This window comes from Drosophila navojoa, chromosome 4 (genome assembly GCF_054131105.1).
Source record: "Drosophila navojoa isolate 15081-1374.11 chromosome 4, UAZ_NAV_1.0, whole genome shotgun sequence".
Lineage (NCBI taxonomy): Eukaryota > Metazoa > Arthropoda > Insecta > Diptera > Drosophilidae > Drosophila > Drosophila navojoa.
This window is the reverse complement of record NC_142892.1, coordinates 3,496,428-3,520,479: the sequence shown is the minus strand read 5'-3', so window position 1 is coordinate 3,520,479 and position 24,052 is coordinate 3,496,428. Positions and strand designations below refer to the sequence as shown.

General features: G+C 42.9%; 6 protein-coding genes across 9 annotated transcripts; 3 read left to right on the top strand and 3 right to left on the bottom strand.

Annotated features, from left to right (window-relative positions):
* Window positions 1-502: 502 nt before the first annotated feature.
* On the bottom strand, window positions 503-2,209 carry LOC108652390 (uncharacterized). The gene is made up of 2 exons (XM_089259209.1): window positions 2,058-2,209; window positions 503-1,950 (listed from the first exon to the last, which is right to left on the bottom strand). Exons 1-2 carry the CDS (start codon window positions 2,058-2,060, stop codon window positions 622-624), a joined length of 1,332 nt encoding a protein of 443 aa, XP_089115335.1. The 5' UTR covers window positions 2,061-2,209; the 3' UTR covers window positions 503-621.
* A 5,600-nt stretch (window positions 2,210-7,809) lies between these two features.
* LOC108650097 (uncharacterized) lies at window positions 7,810-10,738 on the bottom strand. 3 transcript variants are annotated; one of them, XM_089259759.1, is made up of 3 exons: window positions 10,610-10,738; window positions 8,429-10,535; window positions 7,810-8,386 (listed from the first exon to the last, which is right to left on the bottom strand). In XM_089259759.1, the coding sequence occupies exons 1-3, from the start codon at window positions 10,610-10,612 to the stop codon at window positions 7,887-7,889; spliced, it is 2,610 nt and encodes an 869-aa protein (XP_089115885.1). In that variant the 5' UTR covers window positions 10,613-10,738; the 3' UTR covers window positions 7,810-7,886. The 3 variants fall into 3 exon arrangements, with proteins under 3 accessions (XP_089115885.1, XP_089115886.1, XP_089115884.1); XM_089259760.1 differs by having other exon boundaries at window positions 7,810-9,619; window positions 9,731-10,535; XM_089259758.1 differs by having other exon boundaries at window positions 7,810-10,535.
* A 2,110-nt stretch (window positions 10,739-12,848) lies between these two features.
* On the bottom strand, window positions 12,849-14,024 carry LOC115561910 (uncharacterized). Of its 2 annotated transcripts, none has more exons than XM_089259577.1 (3): window positions 13,885-14,024; window positions 13,465-13,806; window positions 12,849-13,401 (listed from the first exon to the last, which is right to left on the bottom strand). In XM_089259577.1, the coding sequence occupies exons 1-3, from the start codon at window positions 13,885-13,887 to the stop codon at window positions 13,084-13,086; spliced, it is 663 nt and encodes a 220-aa protein (XP_089115703.1). In that variant the 5' UTR covers window positions 13,888-14,024; the 3' UTR covers window positions 12,849-13,083. The 2 variants fall into 2 exon arrangements, with proteins under 2 accessions (XP_089115703.1, XP_089115704.1); XM_089259578.1 differs by having other exon boundaries at window positions 13,507-13,806.
* A 3,407-nt stretch (window positions 14,025-17,431) lies between these two features.
* On the top strand, window positions 17,432-18,928 carry LOC108650096 (uncharacterized). The gene is made up of 3 exons (XM_089259233.1): window positions 17,432-17,577; window positions 17,702-18,148; window positions 18,311-18,928. The coding sequence occupies exons 1-3, from the start codon at window positions 17,575-17,577 to the stop codon at window positions 18,926-18,928; spliced, it is 1,068 nt and encodes a 355-aa protein (XP_089115359.1). The 5' UTR covers window positions 17,432-17,574.
* A 696-nt stretch (window positions 18,929-19,624) lies between these two features.
* On the top strand, window positions 19,625-21,100 carry LOC108650095 (uncharacterized). The gene is made up of 2 exons (XM_018099213.3): window positions 19,625-20,581; window positions 20,657-21,100. The coding sequence occupies exons 1-2, from the start codon at window positions 20,579-20,581 to the stop codon at window positions 21,002-21,004; spliced, it is 351 nt and encodes a 116-aa protein (XP_017954702.1). The 5' UTR covers window positions 19,625-20,578; the 3' UTR covers window positions 21,005-21,100.
* A 1,623-nt stretch (window positions 21,101-22,723) lies between these two features.
* Window positions 22,724-23,751, top strand: LOC108650094 (uncharacterized). Its single transcript, XM_089259967.1, has 2 exons — window positions 22,724-23,094; window positions 23,166-23,751. Exons 1-2 carry the CDS (start codon window positions 23,092-23,094, stop codon window positions 23,622-23,624), a joined length of 462 nt encoding a protein of 153 aa, XP_089116093.1. The 5' UTR covers window positions 22,724-23,091; the 3' UTR covers window positions 23,625-23,751.
* Window positions 23,752-24,052: the final 301 nt, after the last annotated feature.

The following is a 24,052-nucleotide window of genomic DNA, read 5'->3' as shown; positions in this document are numbered from 1 at the left end:
TATTTGCATAAGACAGAAACTAGCTAGTTTATTTATTCTTTTGTAAACCACGCGCATTCGTGTATGCTTATATAGATATAGATAGTTTGAATCGGTTTGGATTCCATTGTTCTTTTTAGACTTAAGTAGACTCCAAAGAAATCCCCCATTATACATGCATACGTATGTATACATACATACATATATAGTAGCTCATATATTATCAGTGCTGATCTATTCAATCAGTCTTGATTCTCGCTTTGCACATTGCTTGATTTAAACATGTAAAAATTCAAACGACATCATATATATATATATATATATATACATATATTTGAAGTCTGTATGGTAAGTTCTAATTTATATAATATGATCAGTGGGCAGACTTTTAGAACTAGACTTTCCTTATGAGGGACTTCATTTATAGGAAACCCTATGTTGATGAAAAATGATAGATCATATACTATAGATGTTTTTCTATGGATAAGTCGAAATATTGAATAAATAACAAGTACAGTCTTGGTTATTTTCGTAGTAATTTTATTTCGTGAGCGAAAAAATGAAATTTTCTTACATATTATTTAACTTGCACTCCAAAATGAGCACAAGTTGATCACTTAGTGAAACATTTCAGATGAGGGTTTAATGACGACGACGGTAGACGACACGGCGGTTGGTCTTGTAACGGTAACCATCTGGACCGACCTCAGTCTCGACAGCTGGCACACCAACATCAATGACGGAAGGCTCAGAGATCTGGACCTGAGGGACAGCGTTCTGGACGGGTGGCAAGTAGTCGTTGGATGGGGCAGCAACAGGGGGCAGATAGTTGTTGGAGAGCTCGCTCACATCACGACGGTGGCGACGGTAGACAACACGGCGGTTGGTCTTGTAACGGTAACCATCATCGGCCAGCTCATGGGCGGGAACAGGCTCAACATTCTGGACAGGGGGCAAGTACTCGTTGGATGGGAGTGGCTGGCTGATCTGCACTGGGGGCAGGTATTCGTTGGAGGGCAGCTCGTTCACATCACGACGGTTGCGGCGGACAACCAAGCGGCGGTTGGTCTTGTAACGGTAACCATCAGCAGCGATCTGGCCCTGGGAATCCTCAACAATGTTGGAGACTGGAGCGAGGTATTCGTTGGAGGGAACTGACACCTCAACAGGGGGCAGGTACTCGTTGGAGGGCAGCTCGTTCACATCACGACGGTTGCGGCGGACAACCAAACGACGGTTGGTCTTGTAACGGTAACCATCAGCGGCCAACTCATGGGCAGGCACAGGCTCAACAGTCTGGACAGGGGGCAAGTACTCGTTGGATGGGAGTGGCTGGCTGATCTGCACTGGGGGCAGGTATTCGTTGGAGGGCAGCTCGTTCACATCACGACGGTTGCGGCGGACAACCAAGCGGCGGTTGGTCTTGTAACGGTAACCATCAGCAGCGATCTGGCCCTGGGAATCCTCAACAATGTTGGAGACTGGAGCGAGGTATTCATTGGAGGGAACTGACACCTCAACAGGGGGCAGGTACTCGTTGGAGGGCAGCTCGTTCACATCACGGCGGTGGCGACGGTAGACAACACGGCGGTTGGTCTTGTAACGGTAACCATCATCGGCCAACTCATGGGCAGGCACAGGCTCAACATTCTGGACAGGGGGCAAGTACTCGTTGGATGGGAGTGGCTGGCTGATCTGCACTGGGGGCAGGTATTCGTTGGAGGGCAGCTCGTTCACATCACGACGGTTGCGACGGACAACCAAGCGGCGGTTGGTCTTGTAACGGTATCCATCAATGTCCAGGGAGCCCTGGTTGATTGGCTCCTGGTTGACTGGAGCCAGATACTCGTTGCTGGGAAGAGCAACGGTCTGGACATCCTGCTGCACAGGGGGCAAGTACTCGTTGACGGGCAGGTTTGCGACATCGGCGGCCACAGCTGCTATCACAGCAAAAGCAACGAGGAAAAGTTTCTGTTGAGCAGAAAGAGATTTGATTTGGTTAAGACTGGGATGTCGAATATTCCACGAGATATGTTTGTGTTTGGATGAGCGGTAGCAGCTCGAGATATGATGCGTACCATATTGACTGCTGAAGTTGAGTTGTTCACTACAGTAAAACCGAAACTCTAATGAAGAAATACGCAGAACCTTTTGGTATTTATACAAATTCTTCTCGCTGTAATAGTGCTGTCTGCCCTGCATTGCTATCGCTGTCGCCTTCGCCAGCTCAGTCGCTGCCGCTGTCGACGTCGACGTCGACGTCGTAGTCGTCGTCATCTCCGGCGTTGTCTGTAAATTTCGCACGGCCAGACTCTGCACGAGTTCTAAGCCATTTCAGCGGCTCCAATTAACTGACCACGTTCGCTTGGCAAACTCGCTCAGAGACGAGCTGGCAGCAGCGACTGCGACGTCGGCGTCGACGTCAGCGCTTACATTCGCACAACGAGCTTAGCCAATTCGGTTGGACGGATTCTCTTAATTGTTTTCTTTAATCTTATGCAAAACATTTGATGGACAACAAGCACACACACACACACGCACAAGCACACGCAACACAGATATGTATATATCCATATGTTTATAGTTTTCGTTTGCTTCAGCCAAAATTTGATTTGATTTAGTTATTGATGTTGTTGTTGCTGTTGTTGTTGTTGTTGACTTCTTCTCTTTAGATTTTCATTCAAATGAGATGCGAATTAAAGTCGCCTATTCAATCAATCGATATAAATTTATACACATGTTCAAGTACTTATGATGCCCATATGTTGTGTTTATTGTGCCTTGGCTTATTGTTTCCATTGTTGTGCCGTGTCGTCGCTGTTCATTAATCATTTAAAGGAACTGCCGCAACAGCGCGGCATTCAATTCCATTCAAAAAGATTTTATAATGATGGCATATTTCATTTTCGATTTATCTAGTGCGTAAATTAAATGCCGGATATTATGCGTTGACTACCATTCACACTTTGACACCAAATGGATCCCCAGCCAATGCTCGGACCCATTTGCGAAACCGTATTTACAGATTGTGCAACTCCCCTTCGAAATTTGCCAGATCGCGTGTCAAATAGTTAAGTTTTATTAATTTGTTGACAATTCTTATCTGCAATCTAACTACGAATCCGCAAATCAACAATAATAAATTTGAAATCAACAAACTATAAGGCATACAAAAGAGTTTACACTAAGAGAAAATAGTTGACTATGTTGAAAATCAAGTCAACATATTCGAAATATCAAAAGTTGTCTATCCAAGTCAAAAGTTGTTTATCAATGCATTTCGATATAGAACTTGAATTAAGTTTAGCTACATTTATTTTTTTTCAGTGTGTATAACTTAATTTGAGGCACAGATTACCTTCCACGCAGCTCAACTATTGGCATGATTAATGATATGTGATCTGTGCAAAGCGCAACATGAAAAGGAATTGCAAACATTTGACTAGATGGGAAGCGATATGCTAGTCTCAATGCTAAACTGTGCCATCGCTGGCATCAGTTAGGCTCGTTAGTTAGGCGCCAAGAACTAATTGGTTCCGGACCGTTTGAAGGATGAATTCGCAGGGGAAAGACCAAACGCTGAAGTGTTTCTATTGGTACTTAGAATTCGCCAATTGACTCAACTACTAGTCAAAGTCAAGGCTAGATAAGTCCAGCTTCTCTTTCTCCAGAGAACGATCATAATGATAGAATTGGATTTATAGACAAACAAATATATTTTGGTTAGCTGATAGACAAGTTTTGGCTAATTGACTGGTGCTATAAAGCAAATGTGGCGACCATCAAAAATTTACATTTATTTTCAATGCATCCGCACACACGTCACACGAATGAGAGTTCTTGTTTGTCGCCGTTAACCAAAACTATACAAATTAAACAATGACAATATTAATTCGATTTCCTGTATTTCTCGACAAATCGCCAGCTCCAGCCCCAGCCCCAGCTCCAGTTCCAATTGATGGGGCCCTAACACAATGTACAATCAAATCTGGCATTCGAATCGAAGCTTATCTTCTAGTCTAGTTTATGGGCAGCGAGAAGTGTTTATTATTCAAAACTACTATTTGGTTCTAACCCAATATATATAATAGTCTTATTTATTTATTTTTTGTTGTCATGTTTTTTTTTTTTTTTTTTTTTTTTGGTTTTGCATTATGTTTGTTGTACTGGTTCAGTTGGCCATAAATGTTGCTGGACAATACATCACAGGCGTAATTATTATGGCTTAGATGGCGTTGTCTCATCGCAGCAGCCGGTCCAAGCACTTAAAAGTGCCATTTCGGAATTAATGTTTATGCTGAAATGGCATAAATATGCAAATTAGTGAATGGCAGTTAAGCTCGTCCCGCCGACTATCGCAGAATCGAGAACACACCAGAAAAAAATACAACAAACAACAAATAAATAAATAAATAAACAAGAAGAAGAATATATGTATATAATAATACAAAAGACATCATAATGACCATTAAACATAAAATGGTCTGCCAACGAAATAAACGTGCGACCAGCTCGGACTTAAATCAAACGCTTCTCATTAGAAGCCGGTGGATCCCGAAGCGCGAACTGAACCATATTAACTAGTACGCGCAGAGACTCGACCAGGTCGCCCTTAAGCCAGCCACGCTTCAGTTGATCTACCCATAGAGTTTTGTGCTTTGCGAGACTGTCTAATTCATTTCGCTAGTTCTTTCTTTATTTTTGGACTTTTTGTTCCATTTTATTTTCATTTTTGTTGTTAACAGCGTCGCTCTGTCTAACAGAAACCTTTTTGCGCCGACTTAATTTATGCAAATTCTATTTTAATTAATATTATTCGCATTGGTTTAAGCAGCATCGAGCATCGAGCATCGAACAGCGGGCAGCAACAGCGAGAGTCTCTTTCACATCGTGTCGCTTCCTTCAAGCGGCACTCACACGCGCGCCTTAATTTAGTTTTCTAATCGCATACCCTAACCGCCGTTGGGCCCAACAGCTGTGGCATTGAGTGCAACTTCGCAAAGTCAAATAAAATTGCTAGGAATTCAGCTGATGATCGTGCTCAAATGATGCTGCCTTGAGCGACGCCTTGTGGCTGGGCTATTTTTTGTCAACTACAATTAAATAATTTGTTCATATTTTAATGAAATAATTGTGAGTAATTTATTAACGCGTGCCTGTGGACTGACCCCACGCCAAGTCAAGCAAAGATTCCATATACCAAATGAAATTCGATATCTAAATCCAAAAACTCCAAATTTAAAATCGAATAAATTTGGTAAAGTAAAATCTGCTTCGGTTTAGTGTGAAGGCTCTACGATTATTTGGACATAAATTTAATTATTATAAACCAGTTTTTAATGTGCACTTAACATCTTAATTAAAACTTAATAGAATAGAGTATAGCTGCCTCTGCTTGCATTTTTTGTTGTTAGTTAAGTACACGTTTTAGTCTTTTATGATAAATTAAGCTTTTGTTTTTTCTGCTCATTTTGTTGTGTTTAATTTAAATGCATGATAAATCATTCGGGAAACCAGTTTGCAGTCTTTCTTGCTTCAAATGTTGTCGGCGCGATCTGCGGCAGCGACTAGAAAGTGCCGACAGCGACATGGATCTCATCTTCAACAGAATATAAATAAATAAAATGAAACGAAACGAAAAAAGGCAACAAATCCACAGATTCATAAATAGAATTATAATAATCTCGCACACTTCCAACACGCGGCTGGGCTATTAAAAATTCATACGCGTGGCACAAGAAATTTGCCAAGTTCCTTTCAAATTTGTTTCTCTTATTTATTGTTTCACATATGCTGGTGGCCCACACAGCTACGATCGACGCGTCGATCGATGGCCAGCGAAGCGAGGGCGTCGGGGACAGCTCGAGCGAGGCATCAAATTGCGTTTTTCAGCTGGCTTCAGTACTACAAATTAATCACTTGTCAGTCGATCGTTAAGGTTTTTAGACATGACGTCAGCGACGGCGGGCAGCCCTTTTGGCCAGTTCCCACACAGAACCTACAAGCTTACAGAACACCTCATGAAGCTGAAGCTGAAGCTCATCTATCTGTATAGCTTTATGTCTGTATATACATTACCCGATGTGCCAATTAAGCGCAGCTTGCTCAATTATCCAGCCATAGAAATGAGATCATTGAACTCTCAGCCTCCCGCTCTAACTGTGCCGCACTCGCTTTGCATAGATCTAAAACAAAAACAAAGAAAACTGAAAGAAGAAGAAAACAAAATAGACAAAGCTACGCCAGAAAAAAAAGCATAAAATTCGCACAGATTTTCGAAAAATCTATTTCTGTAAGCAGCAACAGGCCACAAATGTTTGTCAGCGACTCTTCATAATAAATGTACATGATTCGAAGTTATTACTGAGATTAATTTACGCTAATCTAACAAAATTATTGATAAATTATATAATATATATGTCTTTCATAGTTTACTCATAATTCGAAATTCGTTCGAGCAGAGGTCAGCCACCCAAGAGATCGCCTGCTGTTAAGCGACCCGATTGCTAATGACTCTGCATTTGAAATGCTTGCAGCCACTGTTACAGCTACTGATGATGCGGCTACAGATGATGATGATGCTGCGGCTACAGGTAGGTCAATCCCCAGCAGCATGTCGGTAACAATTGACTATGATTTAAGAGCTCGATGGCAAATATTTGGTTTGATATGTAAACAGGCATATTATACTGAATACATTGATCAGCGAGGGCCCGCCTTAGTTTACCAACAAACTATATGCATATAGACAAATAAATAAATATACACATAGATACGTCTAAGGCCCTGTCTATAGGCTTTGTGAATCATTCATTGTATGGGTCTAACTTGGGAGCTGTACATCTCCAGCTCCAAGTTTTATTTAAATCATTGTAGTCTTGTTGGTTTTTTCCTTACACAGTCGATTGGGCAAAACTATGTTTATTTTTGTTTTCATGTATACAGTATATACATTGACTTTTTTTTTGGTTTATTGAATTTGCATGAGAATCGTATCTAAATGAACGCCTTAATTTATGCCGGCAATTGGTTTCGTGCTCATCTTCCTTTCCATTATGTCCAAAAACTTGCATGACCTGTGTGTATCTATTTCCATTGTGCTGCAAATCTTGCACAGCTCTGAACTAGTTTCCTATACACACACTTAACGTTTTCCGCTATTGAAGCTACCGTGAGGAAGACACTGAAATGACCAAGCTACCTAAAATGTGACAAATAGCGAATTTTAAGTGGTTCGGCAAATGGTTCACTTTTAAATCTTTTTGTTTGCTTGGATTTGCTTCTTGGATGTTTCTCTTAATATTACCTCATCTTAAGAAACTTTAATGAAAAAGAAAGCTTTTCAACGCGGCGTAGAATTATATATAGAATCTTAATCATCAATCATAAGAGGTTTCTCATAAGCCTAAATTATTTCCTGGTTTCAAGCAATCTGACTACAATTTTTGGAATTCTTTAGGCCATTATTTTATTAAAACTAAAAAAAAAAATAATAATAATAGTAAAATAAAATATCTAAGCAAATTTAGATTAAATTTAAACGAATTAGAAGTCAAGTCGACTTAAGAAAAATAAATAAAAATTGGTAATGTTTGTTTGTTTGCATGATCACGAATCTATATCATCTATGATTTATCTGTTATATTGTTAATTCCGTCATCTCTGCCCAAAAGTGTTTTGTAGTGCAGTATAAAGCTTTCCCAAAAAGCTTCAGTACACAAGCTTTAACTAGGTTAAGCCAACAGTAGCTTCGAAGCTTGGCGCTGCCATAAGCGGAAATGAAGCCATCTTTTACAACGACCGCCCGAAAGTAGGCAACAGTTTTTAAAATTCGATTTCTGCTCTTTTAGCAATTGCTGTGATATATTTAGAAGTACGTATTATACATTATAGAGAGTTAGGTAGATTCATTTAATATGCCTGGGATTCTTGTAGTTATATCCATGCTCGGACGCAGTGGAGCTGGCCCTGTGACGAGATCCTTTGTGCTGAGGCGCTGCATAGCTCAGCTCCGGCGAGCTGGCGGCAATGCCAATATTTGTTGGATCGTCATCGTCGTAGTAGTCGCCATCGGTGAGCAGCACTGAGCGTTGATTGCCATTCAAGCGGACCAGCATGCGACTCTGACCCGGATAGCTGTAGAAGCTGCCATCGATGATGTTCGTATCCTGATGATTGCCGACAACACCCGTGGGTCCCTGCGGATTTGGGTGACCGAAGACATTACCGCGCAGCACATTGAGGCCCTGGTAGTTGCTGCGATTGCGCCAGCGGCGTCCATTGCGCCGTCCATTCAGACGTACAGTCACTGCGCCCAGATTCGGATTGCCATTTCCATTTCCATTGGCTGTCAACTGGGCACCAAGCACGGGGGTAAAGAACTGTGCTCCAGTAGGCAATTGAGCGCCTAGGATTGGATTTCCATTGCCGCCTGCAGGCAATTGGCCACCCAATACGGGATTGCTGTTCCCAGATGGCAGCTGTGGATTGCCGTTGCCCTGAGTTGGAGCTTGTGCTCCTGTTGGCAATTGGGCTCCCTGAACAGGATTTCCAGGATTACCATTGCCCAGAGCTGGTGCTTGTCCCCCCGCTGGCAGCTGTCCTCCCTGAACAGGATTTCCAAGATTAGGCGCTTGTCCCCCGGCTGGCAGTTGGCCTCCCTGGACAGGATTACCATTGCCCAAATTGGGCGCTTGTCCTCCAGCTGGCAGTTGACCACCGAAAACGGGATTTCCATTACCCAGAGTTGGCCCTTGTCCTCCCGCTGGAAGCTGTCCTCCCTGTATTGGATTGCCATTGCCAAAATTGGGCGCTTGTCCTGCCGCTGGAAGCTGTCCCCCCTGGACAGGATTACCATTGCCAAAATTGGGCGCTTGACCCCCTGCTTGTAGCTGAACTCCAAAGGCGGGATTGCCATTGCCAAAATTTGGCCCTTGTCCTCCAACTTGTAACTGGCCTCCCTGAACAGGATTGCCATTGCCTAAAGCAGTTGCCTGTCCTCCCGCTGGAAGCTGTCCCCCCTGGAAAGGATTACCATTGCCAAAATTGGGCGCTTGACCTCCCAATTGCAGCTGTGCTCCGAGGACCGGATTGCCATTGCCCTGATTTGGTGCTTGTCCTCCAGTTGGCAGTTGTCCACCCTGAACAGGATTACCCAGAGTTGGGGCTTGCCCTCCAGCTGGTAGCTGTGCTCCCTGAATCGGATTGCCATTGCCAAAGGCTGGTGCCTGGCCTCCAGCTGGCAGCTGTGCACCCAGAACAGGAATGAAGCCATTCTGCGGCTGACCAACAGCCAGCTGCGTGCCCAGGAGCGGAACAAATTGATTGGTGTTTCCATTACCAGGATCGATTTGTATGACAACCGAACCGGGTCGCTGCACCACCCCGCCAGCCTGGCCATTTATGAAGGCACCTCCACCTACAGCTGGAACGAATAGATTCTGATTGACAAACCCGTTTCGGGCGGGATCTATGAAGAGATTATTGCCGTTGCCTAAATTGGGAACGAAACCAATTGATGGTAATTGGGCATTTAGCTGAAATCCATTTGCTGGCAACTGACCACCAGGTGGCGCAGCATTAGTTGGCAGCTGTGCGCCACCTGGTGGCGCAGCATTAGTTGGCAGCTGTGCGCCACCTGGTGGCGCAGCATTAGTTGGCAGTTGTGCGCCACCCGGGGGATCAGCATTAGCTGGAAGTTGTGCGCCCCCAGGTGGGACTCCCGCATTGGCTGGTAGCTGTGCCCCTCCAGGTGGAAGTCCAGTATTGGCAGGCAGCTGTGCTCCAGCTGGCAATTGTCCACCATTTGGTAATGCATTAGCTCCTAATTGAGCAGCGGTTGGGCCAGCGTCGCGGCAGCCAATGGGCGGATTTCCAGCAACTGGGAACTGGCAATTGGGCAAAGAAGTTACAGGAGCCTGAGCACCCGTTGGAGCTTGAGCACCAGTCGGAGCCTGGGCACCCGTTGGAGCCTGTGCACCAGTTGGAGCCTGGGCGCCCGTTAGAGCTTGAGCACCCGTAGGAGTTTGTGCACCGGTAGGAGCTTGAGCACCTGTAGGAGCTTGTGCACCCGTGGGTATTATGATCCCCGGCACAAGAGGATCAGCACTTATCTGCGAGCTCAATTCCGAGTCCTGCGATTGCACATTGATCTGCGTATGGAAGACAGAGTTGGGTGCGCTTGCATAGAGCACGCGATTGGGCCGACGACGGCGGGTGACGATCTGTGAGGGAGCAGCGGTCAGGAGGTCAGCGGTGCGCAGTTGTGGCACCGCTTGCTGGTAGTGTATGTGGTTGGTCTTCAGGTCCGGCTGCTTGTCGTAGTGGTGGTAGTGATCCACGCGCTTGGGCTCGTGATGCTCTTCGCCTTTGTGGTAGACGACATGCTCACTCGTGTGCTTGTCCTTGCGGAAGAACGGCTTCAGGATATGCTCCTCCTCCGGCGGTAGATACTGATGATCCTCATCGTCCTCGTACTGGCGATGGTGCTTCGATGGTGCCACCTCGCACAGCCAGCCCAGAGCTAGCAGGCCTACCAACAGAAGTCTCAGCGGATCCTATCAGAGAAATGAAACGGATAGAGCTGCATTTGGCAAAGACCTCGAGTTGATATTCCATGCTTTGCTCTTACCATTGCGTCTGTGCTCTACTTGGAAATTATAATCCAATTATATACGAAAATTCTCGCCACTCTTCTTTGAGTGCACTGCACTTTCAGTGGCATCTGTGGCGTGAAACCAGTTGCCGATCGTGAGAAATTCGTCGACCCATTTGTTGTATTGAATGCTCGCCATTTAAACACAAATGAGGCTGCAAAGACAAAGCCACCGCCTCCCGCCACAAAGCTTCACAAATCAAAGGCTATTCGATTTATGGACCAAATCAAGATGCACACACCGATGCCGCAGCAGAGGTTGTTAGCTTCCAAAGTGGCGAAAACCCAAAGAAGCAACACACTGCCGAAAATGTTAGTAGACTTGACTTCACGGTATTAGGTAATCGACTCATCATCATTAAAACAAGAACTGCTTTGATGAATAATATTAGCTTGATAAATTCAAATTTGGAAAGCTTTATAGTCAATTTGAATTTCGTCTGCTGAATATTTTATTATACTTGAATAATATTATACTTGCAATAACAATCGCACTCGGCTACTGAGCAGTCATTAAACACACTGCAAAACATATTAATGCACTTTGGATGATGAAATCGAGTTGGCTAAAAGATAATAAAAAGAATATACTTTGGTTTGCTATAGGATAGGAGTTAGAATAAACTTTTTACCAAACATTGCAAACAGAGAAATGACACCATCCACTAATATAAATATTATATATTAATATTATATTTCAATCACAATCATCGATCGATTGCATATGATAAAATATTCCTCAACATTAATTCCAGTTTATAAACGGATTATATTTATTATAAGCAAACAATAGCTTCTCAAAATCAACAAAAACAGATAGCTAAATTCATATTTTTATTATTATAATTTTATTGTTGATAAATCTGATTGCAAATCAATTTATTCAAATTGTTTGAGTAAACTCTTTATGCACGATGCTTGTAGATGCGACGACGCACAGTTCGGTATTCGTAGCCGGCATGGGCGGCAGCCGGAGCCGATGCAGCTGCTTCGAAAGTGGAGTCTGAGGAATCGGCAGACTGGAAACTAAGAGCAGGAGCTGCGATTGGAACAGCAAGGGACTGCACTGGTGCAGAAGCAGCTGCATAATGACGAGCCTGGGCGGTAGGAGCAGCTGCAGCAGTGGGAGCCGGTGCAGGTGCTGGACGTGAGGCGACTGGAGCTGGTGGCACATAAGAGCGAGCAGGAGCAGCAGCAGGAGATGTTTGAGCCGCAGCAAAAGTTTGGGCAGGAGCAGAGGCAGCTGCTTGATGAACGCCAGAAACAGGAGCTGGGGCAGCAGCACGAGCTGGTGGCACATAAGAGCGAGCAGGAGCAGGAGCTGATTCAGCAGCGGCAAAAGTTTGGCCAGGAGCAGAGGCAGCTGCTAGATGAACGCGAGCAACAGGAGCTGGGCCAGCAGCACGAGCTGGAACAGGAGCAGGTGGGACATATTTACGAGCAGGAGCAGTAGCTGGAACTGCAGCCGAGACAGCAGCTGGTGCCACATATGCCTTCACAGGAGCGGCAACTGAAGCAGCCACAGCTGAGCCGGGAGCCGCATACTTGTAGCCCCCATCGGCAGCTGCGCAGCCCACCAGGGCGAGAACCAGGATATAGAATTGCTGCAATTAGAGTCTCTATAGCTGAGAACAAATTCTATATTTGAGGATCGTATTTACCATTAGAAGCGGCGAAGTTCCGTGTGTTATTGAGTTGAAGTAACGAATAATCACTATTCAGTAGCCGGGCGAGGCCTTTATATAGAAGCGAGTCCAAACAACGGAAATAATGCACATCATCAATCAAAACGGATTGACGGATGGTCCCATCCATTGAACTTGGCGTGCAAAAAGTGGCTACACTATTCACCAGCTAATACCTCCCATTCGTTGCTGGCCATCGCAATGGAATTTGCTATCCAAGCAAATTTATGTCCGAATCAAAAACCAGATTCGGCTTCAATTAACAACGGACTATCTGCGGCGTGATAAATATGGATCGAGCTAGATCATAGAGCAAGTGATGAAGTCTACTTAAACACTGCAATAAATCGTAGATTATGCTAATTTATGATAGAGCAATAGCTAAATGGGTTTAATGTTTGGCATGTTTGTGATGCTATTATGTAATCTAAGATCAAATTTATACACGCTCTCTTGGGCATTGTCTTCTTTACACGATGGTTATTAGTTTAGTCCATGTTATATTTGAACAATAGAAATATTTGTTTCGCTTTTGTTTTTCGTTTTCTTTATTATCTTTCTTTATTATCTGACAATTTCGGCAAAATGCAAATCAACTGGAAATATATTCTGCATTCACAGAAGAACTCTAGTAAGAGAATTAGCATTTGAAAATGGCTAGCGGCTCGGGTCGAAACCAGTTAGCCAACCGACGTCGGACGGATATGCATATATGTATGTGTATAAAAACATATATGCAAATACATTTTGTGTGGGTTTTTGGAGTTAGCCAAGTATATCCTGAGGTGGCAAATATGTGCGAGATAGCTGTGGTTGAATCTGCGGCAACCCAACGGATGACACGATTTGACGCTGGCGCTGGGGCAATACGCGTATTGGTTGCTGGGCAATGATCTGGGGGCGGGCCACAACCACCTGTTGCTGCGGCAGCGACACAGTGGATGTCACGATTTTACGCTGGACCTGGGGCAATACGCGGATAGGTTGCTGGGCGATAATCTGAGGACGGATCTGCTGGATCTGCACTTGGGGCACTATGCGTCGACGCGAAATCAGCTGAGGCTCAATCAGGTTCGAAATGAGCTGTGGCTGCTGCGAAATGAGCTGTTGCTGCTGCGAAATAAGCCTTGGCTGTTGCACAATCACTTGTGGCTGCTGCGAAATAAGCCTTGGCTGCTGCACAATCACCTGTGGCTGCTGCGAAATAAGCCTTGGCTGCTGCACAATCAGTTGTGGCTGCTGCGAAATAATTTGTGGCTGCTGCACAATCAGCTTTTGCTGCTGCGAAATAAGCCTTGGTTGCTGCGAAATAAGCTGCGGCTGCTGCACGATCACCTGCGGCTGCTGCACAATCCTGCGCTGGGCTATAAGACTGCCCCCAAGCTGCGAAGCCAGGTCTTCCTGGGGTGGCAAGTAGGTGCGGAGAGGTGGCAAGGTGGCTGCCGCTGCACCAAGCAGCATCAGGCCCATCAACACAAATAGAGAATGCTGCAAGGCAGACGAAACGATTTGGATTAGGTAAGGAGTCAGGAGTTGATCCCTGCAAGTGAGGAGCTGGAAACTCACCATGTTGCTTAGTCAAAGCTTCAGAGTTAAATTGTTGGCGTACTCGGGTTGATTTAGATATTTATAAGAAAGGCGCTGGTGAATGTAGTCTGGGCCAAACCCAAATTGGATTACTTAATATGTATATGGATATTATGGACAGCAGACACAATAAACCATAACACGCGCCATAAAATTAGTTTTTATCGCAATGCAAAATTAATGTGAAACAATAATCTATAGAGTAATAAGAACCTCCAAAACGAGTCTCGCCGTTAAAAGAATAACTGTAAATTTATATACAGTATACATATATTGTGTTGCTAATATTGTTTTGCTTTGAAACAATTTCTACATCTCAATTCGAAATTCATTATTTAGATTATGTGCAAACCAGTTGCTGCACTTAACAGCGGCACTTCACAGACCGGCTTAGCGGAGACACAAACCAGAACGCCCAGTTAATGTTAGGCGTCTGTTAAATTGAAGTCGCTAATGTATTCGTGACGCATGCGGCGTATACGTAATATGCTGCATAGCTAATGAGCATGCATTGACAGAATGGTCGATTGTCTACTCTGTTACTTTCTTATTTATATCTTTCAGCATAGTTTGGTTTGTTTGGCTTTAATTTGTTGATCGTTTTTCTTATTTGTACACAAAATTCTTGGACAGGCTCCACAACAATCTATATTTGAACAAATAGAATTAGATTCTATTCCAATCACACCGTCGAATACTAATTTATGCACATTAAATACCTGAAAATTCACAGAAACTAATAGAACCGGTTGCATTAAATCGATGTTGAGTTTTTTTTATTTATTTATTTTTTTTTTTTGTTTTGACGAGCAGAACTCTGGCTTGGTTTCGTTTCGTACAAATATTGCTTTTCTCTTTGATAATCTGGCTCTATTTCAAGCGCTGACACAAGCCGCATTTTAATTTGGCGTTTATATAACATAAGTACTTAATATATATATATATTTGAACATTTATTTTTAATTTGTCTGATCGCTTCTATTCATTTGTGCAATTGACATACATATAAATGATTATACACATATTTAATTGATTTTTACTTTTTACTAACTTATCGTGGAATACAAACTCGTTTCATTCGCCTTGGCATTCAACATTTACATTGTGCGATGAAGTAATCCGAGCCGACTTAAATATAGACTACATTCCCGAATAAGCTTCAATTTATGTGCCGGAAACCTCGAATGGAACTGATACAGTTAGTCGTCGTCAGGCACGATTGTAGTAGAACCACTTGTGGATTCGCCAATTAGCCAACAAGAGATGATCGAGGAGATATGGAAAGCCCAAAAGGCAGAAGTCGAAGTGAATGAGCCATCGCGTATGAGTAAAGCCCCACAGGGTCAAATCTCCGGAGTGATTAACCGTAAAGCCACAGACAAATTGCCAACGAAAATAAAAAGATAAATATTAATGAAATGCAAAATAAAAAATAAAAATAAACAAATATGATTAATTTATAAAATGAAGATATTTTCTGAAGTCTCTGAATTCGACAAAATATTTGACCCGTCAGGGGGGAAATCCCAAATGGAAACGTGTTCTATTTAAAGCCCAAAAATGAGTATTTAGTTATTACGTGAGTAATACGGATGACGAGTTTAACCGTAACATACCCTATTTTGTTTATTAATTAGCACCTGAGTTGAAATCATAATAGTAAACACGAAATACTTATGTTAAGCAAATTTAGTCGTATTAATTGAATATGTTAAAGATTAAAATTTATGTTTCAAATTATTTTTCAGAAAGGCGGAATTTGTATTTTGAGATCATAAATTTTGTGCCTAATTGGCTACGAGGTTTTGGAAATCCCACACATAAACGTGTTCCACTTGGGCAAAAAAAATATATGTTTATATGCTCTATGTAGTAAAGTGAAGAATAAACTTTAATGTTTATTTAAAACAAAATAATAAAAATTATAATCAATATGGAAATCGATTTTTCAGAATATTGAATATCTAACCAACAAACATAATTTGTATTTAACCTAAAAAAATGTTGATTTCAAAATTAAGGAGGGAAAAATCCCATACAGAAACTTGTTCTTAATGAGTCCCTTAAAAGGGCAAAAATTTTGCATTAAATTAAATTATATCAAGATAGTAACAGACTCTCAGATACCCCGTATGATATATACATATTTATAGATGCAAAGTTGACTAGAGAAAGATAGTTTCTAATAGAAAACATAATATATTACAATACAAAACATTATGAACATAATAAATAAAATATGTTAAACACTTATTTAGTATTCAAAAATGCCTCTCGGAGATAAGATGCGAGGTATATGCTGAATTTGCAAACTAGTTTTGTTGTCAACTCTCTGCTTTACAGCGAGTCCAGAGAGATGAGCAACGAATGCGATGTAAAGAGAACTTTTTCAGGCGTCAAATCGAAAAATGAAAAATGAGTTTACATAAAACGCATGTGAAATATGAATTAATGATATGAGATGCTGTTTTAGCTCAATGTGCGGTTAGCATTGAGTGCGGCTTGATTAGAAAGACGTCATCCAACTTTAAGCCCCGGCAGCTGGCTAATGCGAATATTCGGGGCTTGGCAAGGCCAATTTCCAGCCAAGCTAATTGCGTGCTAATCGGATGCAAGCTTTTATTGATACCTCACAAATTAACAGTTGGATAAAATAAAAGAAGAACATTCAGTAATATAATCGGGTTGAGAATTGCGATCCACTGTAGTTAATGGGCATAGGTCAATATTTCTGCGATTGAGAATGCAGCTGCCTGGCAGGGCCCTTCGCTTCGAACTGGTTTTTGCACGCATCTCATCCTATATATGTGGCCCATTGTCCGAGCGTGAAGGTTAACCAAGGCTGGCTTGCCCTGGGCACCGGCTTGTCTGAGTAATCGAGGGCTCTGCTGAGCGACAACCGGGAGTGCGATTAGTTAGCGGAACTGCTCTTCATGCAAATTGTATTGCGTTGCGATCAGATCGCGCATAAATAAAACATCATACTAAATGTCGCGCCTGCGCGCATTTATATCGATTTCGTATTTCATTAATTACCATAAAATGGCAAATATTTTTGATTTTATATACATCAGACACGCCCGCTTTACAAACTATAAAGAGCACCTCTGTTCGATAAGTATACCAGAAAAATCTGTTGAATAAAATATCATAGATGTTTTATTGCTTAGCATATTGTCTACGCCTGAAATTAGAATACCCCTCTCGTCTGTGGGTATGTTCACACTTCCAGCGGGTAGGCGTGCAGCCAGCTATCAGCCGGCTGTCAGGGTATTCAGCTGTCGGTAGACGCAACCCTCTTTGGCTGTTTGAATTTTAGAATGGAGAATATTTGAATTCCTGTTGATAACTCGGCATTTTATTGTGCTTAAATCTATATCGTTGCGGCAACTGTTGAAGAAAGAGCGAGCAGAATAATTTTATGAGTGTGTTGTTCTGTCATAGCCGGTTAACCAGCCCAAGATCAGGTTCGGGTAACTTTTTTGGCATCGGCACATCGCCGTTGTTGCTATTTTTGAGAAGATTCTGCTTCTTCTCTTGCCGAAGATCAGCTTTGGCATGTCGAAGCTATCCTGAAACGATGCGGCCCGACGTATAAATAATGTCTCACTTGTGATCGCCAAGCAGTAATACTTCAACCTTCGTCGGGTGAATTTGGAGCTGAGCAAAATGGTAAGTCCAAAAAGAGGAGAACAACAATGTGAATCAAAGAACTCTAGAGACACAGCCTTACATAACATCGGATTATTCTGCGATCGGTTATCTAAGATCTCTCAATCGTTTGCCTGACTTGCAGAAATTCCTGATCGCCCTCGCCTTGGTGGCAGCCGTCAGCGCTGACGTTTCCCACCTGTTCTCCAGCAGTGATAATCGCCAAGCGGATGGATACCACTATCAGCCACCAAGTCAGCCGTTCGTCATCGATGTGCCCCAGGTCTACCAAAAGCAAAATAAGGTGATCTACGAACAGCCCGCTCAAGTGGTCGTCCAAAAGCAAAATGAGGTGATCTACGAACAGCAACCTCAGGTGGTGTACCAACAGCAACCACAAGTAACCTACGAGAAGAAAACTCAAGTAATCTACGAGCAGCCCGCTCCAGCGATCGTCCAAAAGCAAAACAGGGTAGTTTACGAACAGCCCGCTCAAGTGGTAGTCCAAAAGCAAAATAAGGTGATCTACGAACAGCCCGCTCCAGTGGTAGTCCAAAAGCAAAAAGAGGTGATCTACGAACAGCCCGCTCCAGTGGTAGTCCAAAAGCAAAAGGTGATCTACGAACAGCCCGCTCCAGTGGTAGTCCAAAAGCAAAAGGTGATCTACGAACAGCCCGCTCCAGTGGTCGTCCAAAAGCAAAAAGAGGTGATCTACGAACAGCCCGCTCCAGTGGTAGTCCAAAAGCAAAATAAGGTGATCTACGAACAGCAACCTCAAGTAACCTATGAGAAGAAAACTCAAGTAATCTACGAGCAGCCCGCTCCAGCGGTCTACCAAAAGCCAATTTCAAATACTCCTGCCGGCATCCTAAAGGACGATGGATACGTATATGAAAAGCCTACAATCGATTTCGAGCCTGTGCGGCCAATCAATAAGGTTGTGATCCCACCTAAGCCCGTAAACAATTATCTGCCTCCTAAGCCGATTGTGCAGCCAATCTACAAGCCAACCCCTAAGGTCATCATCCAGCCTGTGCCCACTATTAAGCCTGTGGTGCCAATCTACAAGCCAACCCCTAAGGTCATTATTCAGCCTGTGCCCACTATTAAGCCTGTGGTGCCAATCTACAAGCCAACCCCAAAGGTTGTGATCCCAGCTAAGCCCGGTATCGACTATCTGCCCCCTAAGAAGATTGTGGAGCCAATCTACAAGCCAACCCCTAAGGTCATCATCCAGCCTGTGCCCACTATTAAGCCTGTGGTGCCAATCTACAAGCCAACCCCTAAGATTGTGATTAAACCTAAGCCCGACTACCTGCCGCCTGTCGGCTATACCTACCCCAACAATCCTCAGCCATCTTTCGAATATTAAGGAACACCTATTGTAATTAGTTTCCTCCTCTAGTATTAGATCTTGCATACGAATTCCTGATGAGAAAATGAATTGAAAATCGAAACATTAATAAAAATGATAATGAAAAATTGAAACGAAGAACTCAAATGTACTTTCGGAATTTTCTACAGCACAGCAAAAGAAAACTTTAAAATCTGATTAGATTGAAAACGAATTTCCCAAACAGGTTACTTTTCTTTTGAAGCTTAATTTGAATATTTGAGTAAGTGTTAAAGACTGAAATTGTTTCTTTATTATTCAATAAAGTCTTTAAAACTATTTTTCAAATGAAGAATACTATTATCATTTTTTTGCAAAAGTGACAACAAAACATATATTATAAAAAATTAAAATTATAAAAAAAAATTTACTGTTGAAATCTAATAAAAATAACCTAATAAAAAAAGAACGTTTGTATCTTATTTTTATAGAAATTTTTTCATTTCATTTTATATATTTTTTTTTATTTATTTTATTTTTTTTTTTATTAATACCTACATGTGCTCTATCATTAAATTATGGTTTTTTTTTTCTACAGCCCATTCATATGCAACATAATTTCTTCAATTCATTTTCGACTAAAAATATGCTCGATTCCAGCAACCAATATTTTATTAGCCAAGCCAAAAAGTAAACTCAATAATAACTTTCCAATATATATATGTATAAATAAATATGTATATGAATATATATTAGAACTAAAAATGGCAACAATGACCAAGGCGGCTCAGAGAAGAGAGAGCAGCGCAAAAAGTCTTCGAGAGCAGCTTTAAGCCAGCTAGAGCTACGTTTGGGTGGTTTATTAAATCTGGTTTTCATTTGCTGCAGACAGTAAGAGTTGGGCGGAGGCTCGCACCGATTGCTCCACGCTCAACGTGATCCATTGAGGGCTGAGTCAAAGTGTCAAAGTTGACAGAGACAAATGGCTCGAAGCGCTAATTGAAAAGGAAACGTGGTGAAGGTGCTGACAGCAGCTGTTTTATATGTGCTGAATATGTGGAGTCGTATTTGAATTTGGATTGGCTGCATAATTGCCACACGTGATGGATGCTGGCGCACAGCTGGCAGCGCATAGAATCATTAATTCGATAGTGAAGACAAGAGACAAGAGACAAAGCCACAGCGCGCGCTGACACTTGACCCCACACAAACGCCGAACACGTCTTGACCTTGACAATGATTCGATTCGATTCGTTTCGATTGGAGTGAGCGCTGGCAGCAATGGCCCCAAACATTGCCAGCCAGAGATGTAGCTCTGTTGTTTATCTAGGGCCGCTCTAACTATCGAATTGCTGTTGTTTGACAAGCAACAGCAGCAGCAGCAGCAGAAGCAGAAGCAACAGTAGAAGCAGCAGCAGCCACAGCCAGAGCCACAGCCACATTAACAACGTCAACAACATTAACAACATCAACAACATCAACAACATCAACAGCAGCAGCAGAAGCAGCTTCATCAGCAACAGCGCAATTAATAAACTGAGCTAAAAAACAAACACGATCGACATATAGAAGTATAAATAGTTGGGGTATCGGCGCCAATGCCTGCATTCGCTTGAACCCCGTCGCTGGCAGCTATAAAGCATTCAAGTACATTCTTTTCACGTCCTATAGGCATATTCCCCTGTCAAGATGGTAAGCCATTATCGCACGTATTCCATTATTATTATTATTATTATCATTGGTATTCATAATTGTTTTGGCTATCAGCGTTGGTTTATTTGGGCTCTGCTGGCGGCGCTTTGTCTGCATCAAACACGGGCGGATGTCTCACAGCTCGTTAAGTCGGGCAACGGCTTTGTTTACGATGTGCCCAAGGTCAGTGAGCTGGAACTGGAGCTGAACAATGAGTTCCCCACTGGCCAGGAATTCCCACAGGACGCCATACCTGTCGCCCCCTCCGATGCGGAACTGGGACAGGCCGAAGCCGCCGAGGAACTGCCCCAGCCATCCGCTGCCAGTGAGGACAGAGCTGCTAGTGATGACAGCGCTGCCTATGCCTCGTCCAAGGGTCACGGCTACGCATATCGCGTGCCCAGCAGACGCTTCAAGAGCTAAGCGCGTAGCTATTTATAGATAGTTTCTACGAGTTTCTACCAAAGTCTTTAAACACTAAAACAATAATAAAATGTGTTAAAAACAACAAAATAATAACTGCGAGCCTGACAGACTTCCTCTATGAAATCCAAAGTCCATTTCCGATACATAATTGAGGAGATAAGTCTATATGTATATAATTATTCAGAATCATATCTATATATTTATATATTTTTTGATTTATTTAATTACTAAAGCTAAATAATAAATTGAGCCCATCGAGTAGAGCTTCTTTTGCTGCAGACAAAATTATTCTCTTCATCTCTTAAACAAGAACACACAAGATTCGTCTTGGTTTGGGAATTGGTTTTGAATAGAGTCCATAACCTTTGGTGACAATATGATAATATGCCCATTGATGCTTAAGCATCGTTCAGGGCGATTCTTTGTTAACCTTTCACCGTCCAAGGGCTTCTCGGATTGCCTTGGACAGCGCTTAGAATGAAAACGATATTGAGCAGAAAAGAAAAAAAGAAACACACACACATACACACGCACAAAGATGTGACTCTTGCGCTCGATCCTAATAAACACATAGCTCTATCTGGTTTTTATTTATTTTTGACTAAAAAAAAAAAAAAAAAAACCATAAAAACGAAAGACAAATATGTTTGTTAAACCGGTTGCAGTCTGAGTAGTCAGCGGTTTTTTCGCACATGCTTGAATTTTTGACATGCCCGCGCCTACCAATTTCTGTGGGCAAGTGCACAATTTTAATTCAATCACTTACACAAATTGCGCAAAATGGTGGCCAAATGCGAGCAGCGCGAATCGAGCGCATGCCATAGCAATCGATTTTCAAGCAATTTTTGGTAATCGATCAAAGCCAAAGCCGCTGGCGGTTCAACAACCCGCATTAATTAGCTAAGCCAAAAACGAAGATGTCTTGAAATCGAAGCTATAAACAAAGCAAGTGTGCTTGCTGGGGGGCAGTAGTGATCGACTATGTGATGCCACGTAAAATTCGAATATGCAAATATGAAAATTGAAAAAAACTGCCAGATGATCATCACTGATCAACGAGGGACATTTGAACTTACACATGACTTTTAGATCATTACGACCATTGTAATACTCACAGAGCAGAGTATTATTCAAGCTGATCGACAATCGCTCTCACTAGCTCATCATGGCCAGTCACATCAAGTACAGGGTATTAGGCAGTGATAGTTGAAACAGCATCAGGAAATAAGAACGGCATATCTACATGATCTTCACTGATTTATTATCTGTTCTACGACTCTACTCGACTCCAACTCTCTGTGCATATGTAGGGTATTCAAAAAGTGATAGTTGAAACAACAGGCGCAACAAAGTTGTTTTATGATCTTCATCTGATCTGCGATCTGCATGTAAACTGTTTCGTGTCTGCTCGACAAATTAGTGAAGAATCTTTAGTGCTGGCAAATGTGTCGCACGTTACGGCGTTTCAGCTGAGGCTTACGCTAACGTCAAACGTAGGCGTCCAGCTGGGCATTTCGAATTGGTAGCACTGTGATTTTGATGTGTGTCTTAAGTACTTCTTTAATCCGAAGACTTCCGCAAGCTTTTCAGAGACAACTTCATTGTGCGCGCGAGAATTTGGCGGCCACTCGAGCTGCTTGAGCTGCTCGAGACTCGGTAATTATTATAAATGAAGTCTAAATGATTTATGACAGGCAGCGCAGTGCGCTTACAACTGAAATGCTCTTTTGGTCAGCTCGGAAGCGAGGCATTGTGCTCAGCTAGACAAGAATACAGTTGAGTGGCTTTAGGCCCGATTCATGACGGCGTTGATGAAAATGCTCGACGAGCATTTATGTTATGTTATGTTGAGCGAGCGAGCCACAATGTGCATAATGATCACATACAGATACATGGACAGATACAGATACTGATTTGGAGAATACATAATAATCGAGCAACGGCATATCGATTTAAATAATAATAATTGGCCGGCCTTTTTAGCCATGGACAGCAATGCCAGCGAGTCTAGAATTGTGACTATAAATAAACAGGTGCCACAACGATTGGTCAATCATTGAACGTCTTCGAGTCCAAGGTGTAACATGGTGCGTACCTCTCTGCCCAAACTCCATTGCACCGCCAGCTGAGCTGAGCTCTGTTTCCTTCTTAATTGCAGAACGCATTCCTTAGCCTAGCACTGGTGGCCTGCACGCTGGCCCTAGCCGTTGCGGATGTCTCGCATTTGCCGCTGCAGCAGCTGGAGGGGGAAAATGGCTATGGCTATGATTATCCCAAGCCTGTGGTGCCGTTTGTAATAGCCAAAACCACCACGCCAGCGCCCACACCGGCGCCCACTTATCTGCCACCACCGCCACCGACGCCAGCGCCCACCTATCTGCCACCACCGCCGGCGACAACGCGATCGACAACAACCACCACTACGCCAGCGCCGACGCCAGCACCCACTTACTTGCCACCACCAAAGCCCACCACAACCACCACCACCACAACCACCACCACGACCACAACGACGCCAGCACCCACGCCGGCACCCACCTATCTGCCGCCCATCATTGTGCCAGACCCCGAGCCGGGCTACCACTACGATGCACCCGCCGAGCCCTTCATATTCTAAGCTGCACCGCCGCGCACCACACCTGACACTGTCTAACTGTTGACCCGGAATGCTGTTTGTCCCGTTTACCTAGTCGTTGGTATTATATAAGTCTCGATATGTTAAATAAATCACATTTGTTAGCCAATTGATCGCTTCCCTTGATATCTTGATATCCATCGCTCAATTCCAATCACAGCCAATTGTCCAATGAAAATTTTCTGCTCTGCATATTCATGAGTGGAGCGAATGGTGTGAGTTTGATGTTTCTTTTCATTTTTGTTGGCCTTTTTGTGTTGTGAGCTCAATTAAGAGTCGAAAATTGGTTTTAATTGTTTTCACCGAAATATACATATGTGGGGAGCTCTATCAAAACAGGCCACGATAAATAAACACACGGCGATAATTGGATCCAGCTTCAAGTTCAAGAAAACCAAGAAAAGTGTGAA

Excerpts from the sequence above, each read along its gene's own strand:
- LOC115561910 (XM_089259577.1), bottom strand. Across the intron at positions 13,402-13,464 it reads TTATTTCGCAGCAGCCACAA|CTCATTTCGAACCTGATTGA; the intron begins GTGATTGTGCAA and ends CAGCAGCCACAG.
- LOC108650096 (XM_089259233.1), top strand. Across the intron at positions 18,149-18,310 it reads TCTACGAACAGCCCGCTCCA|GTGATCTACGAACAGCAACC; the intron begins GTGGTAGTCCAA and ends AAGCAAAATAAG.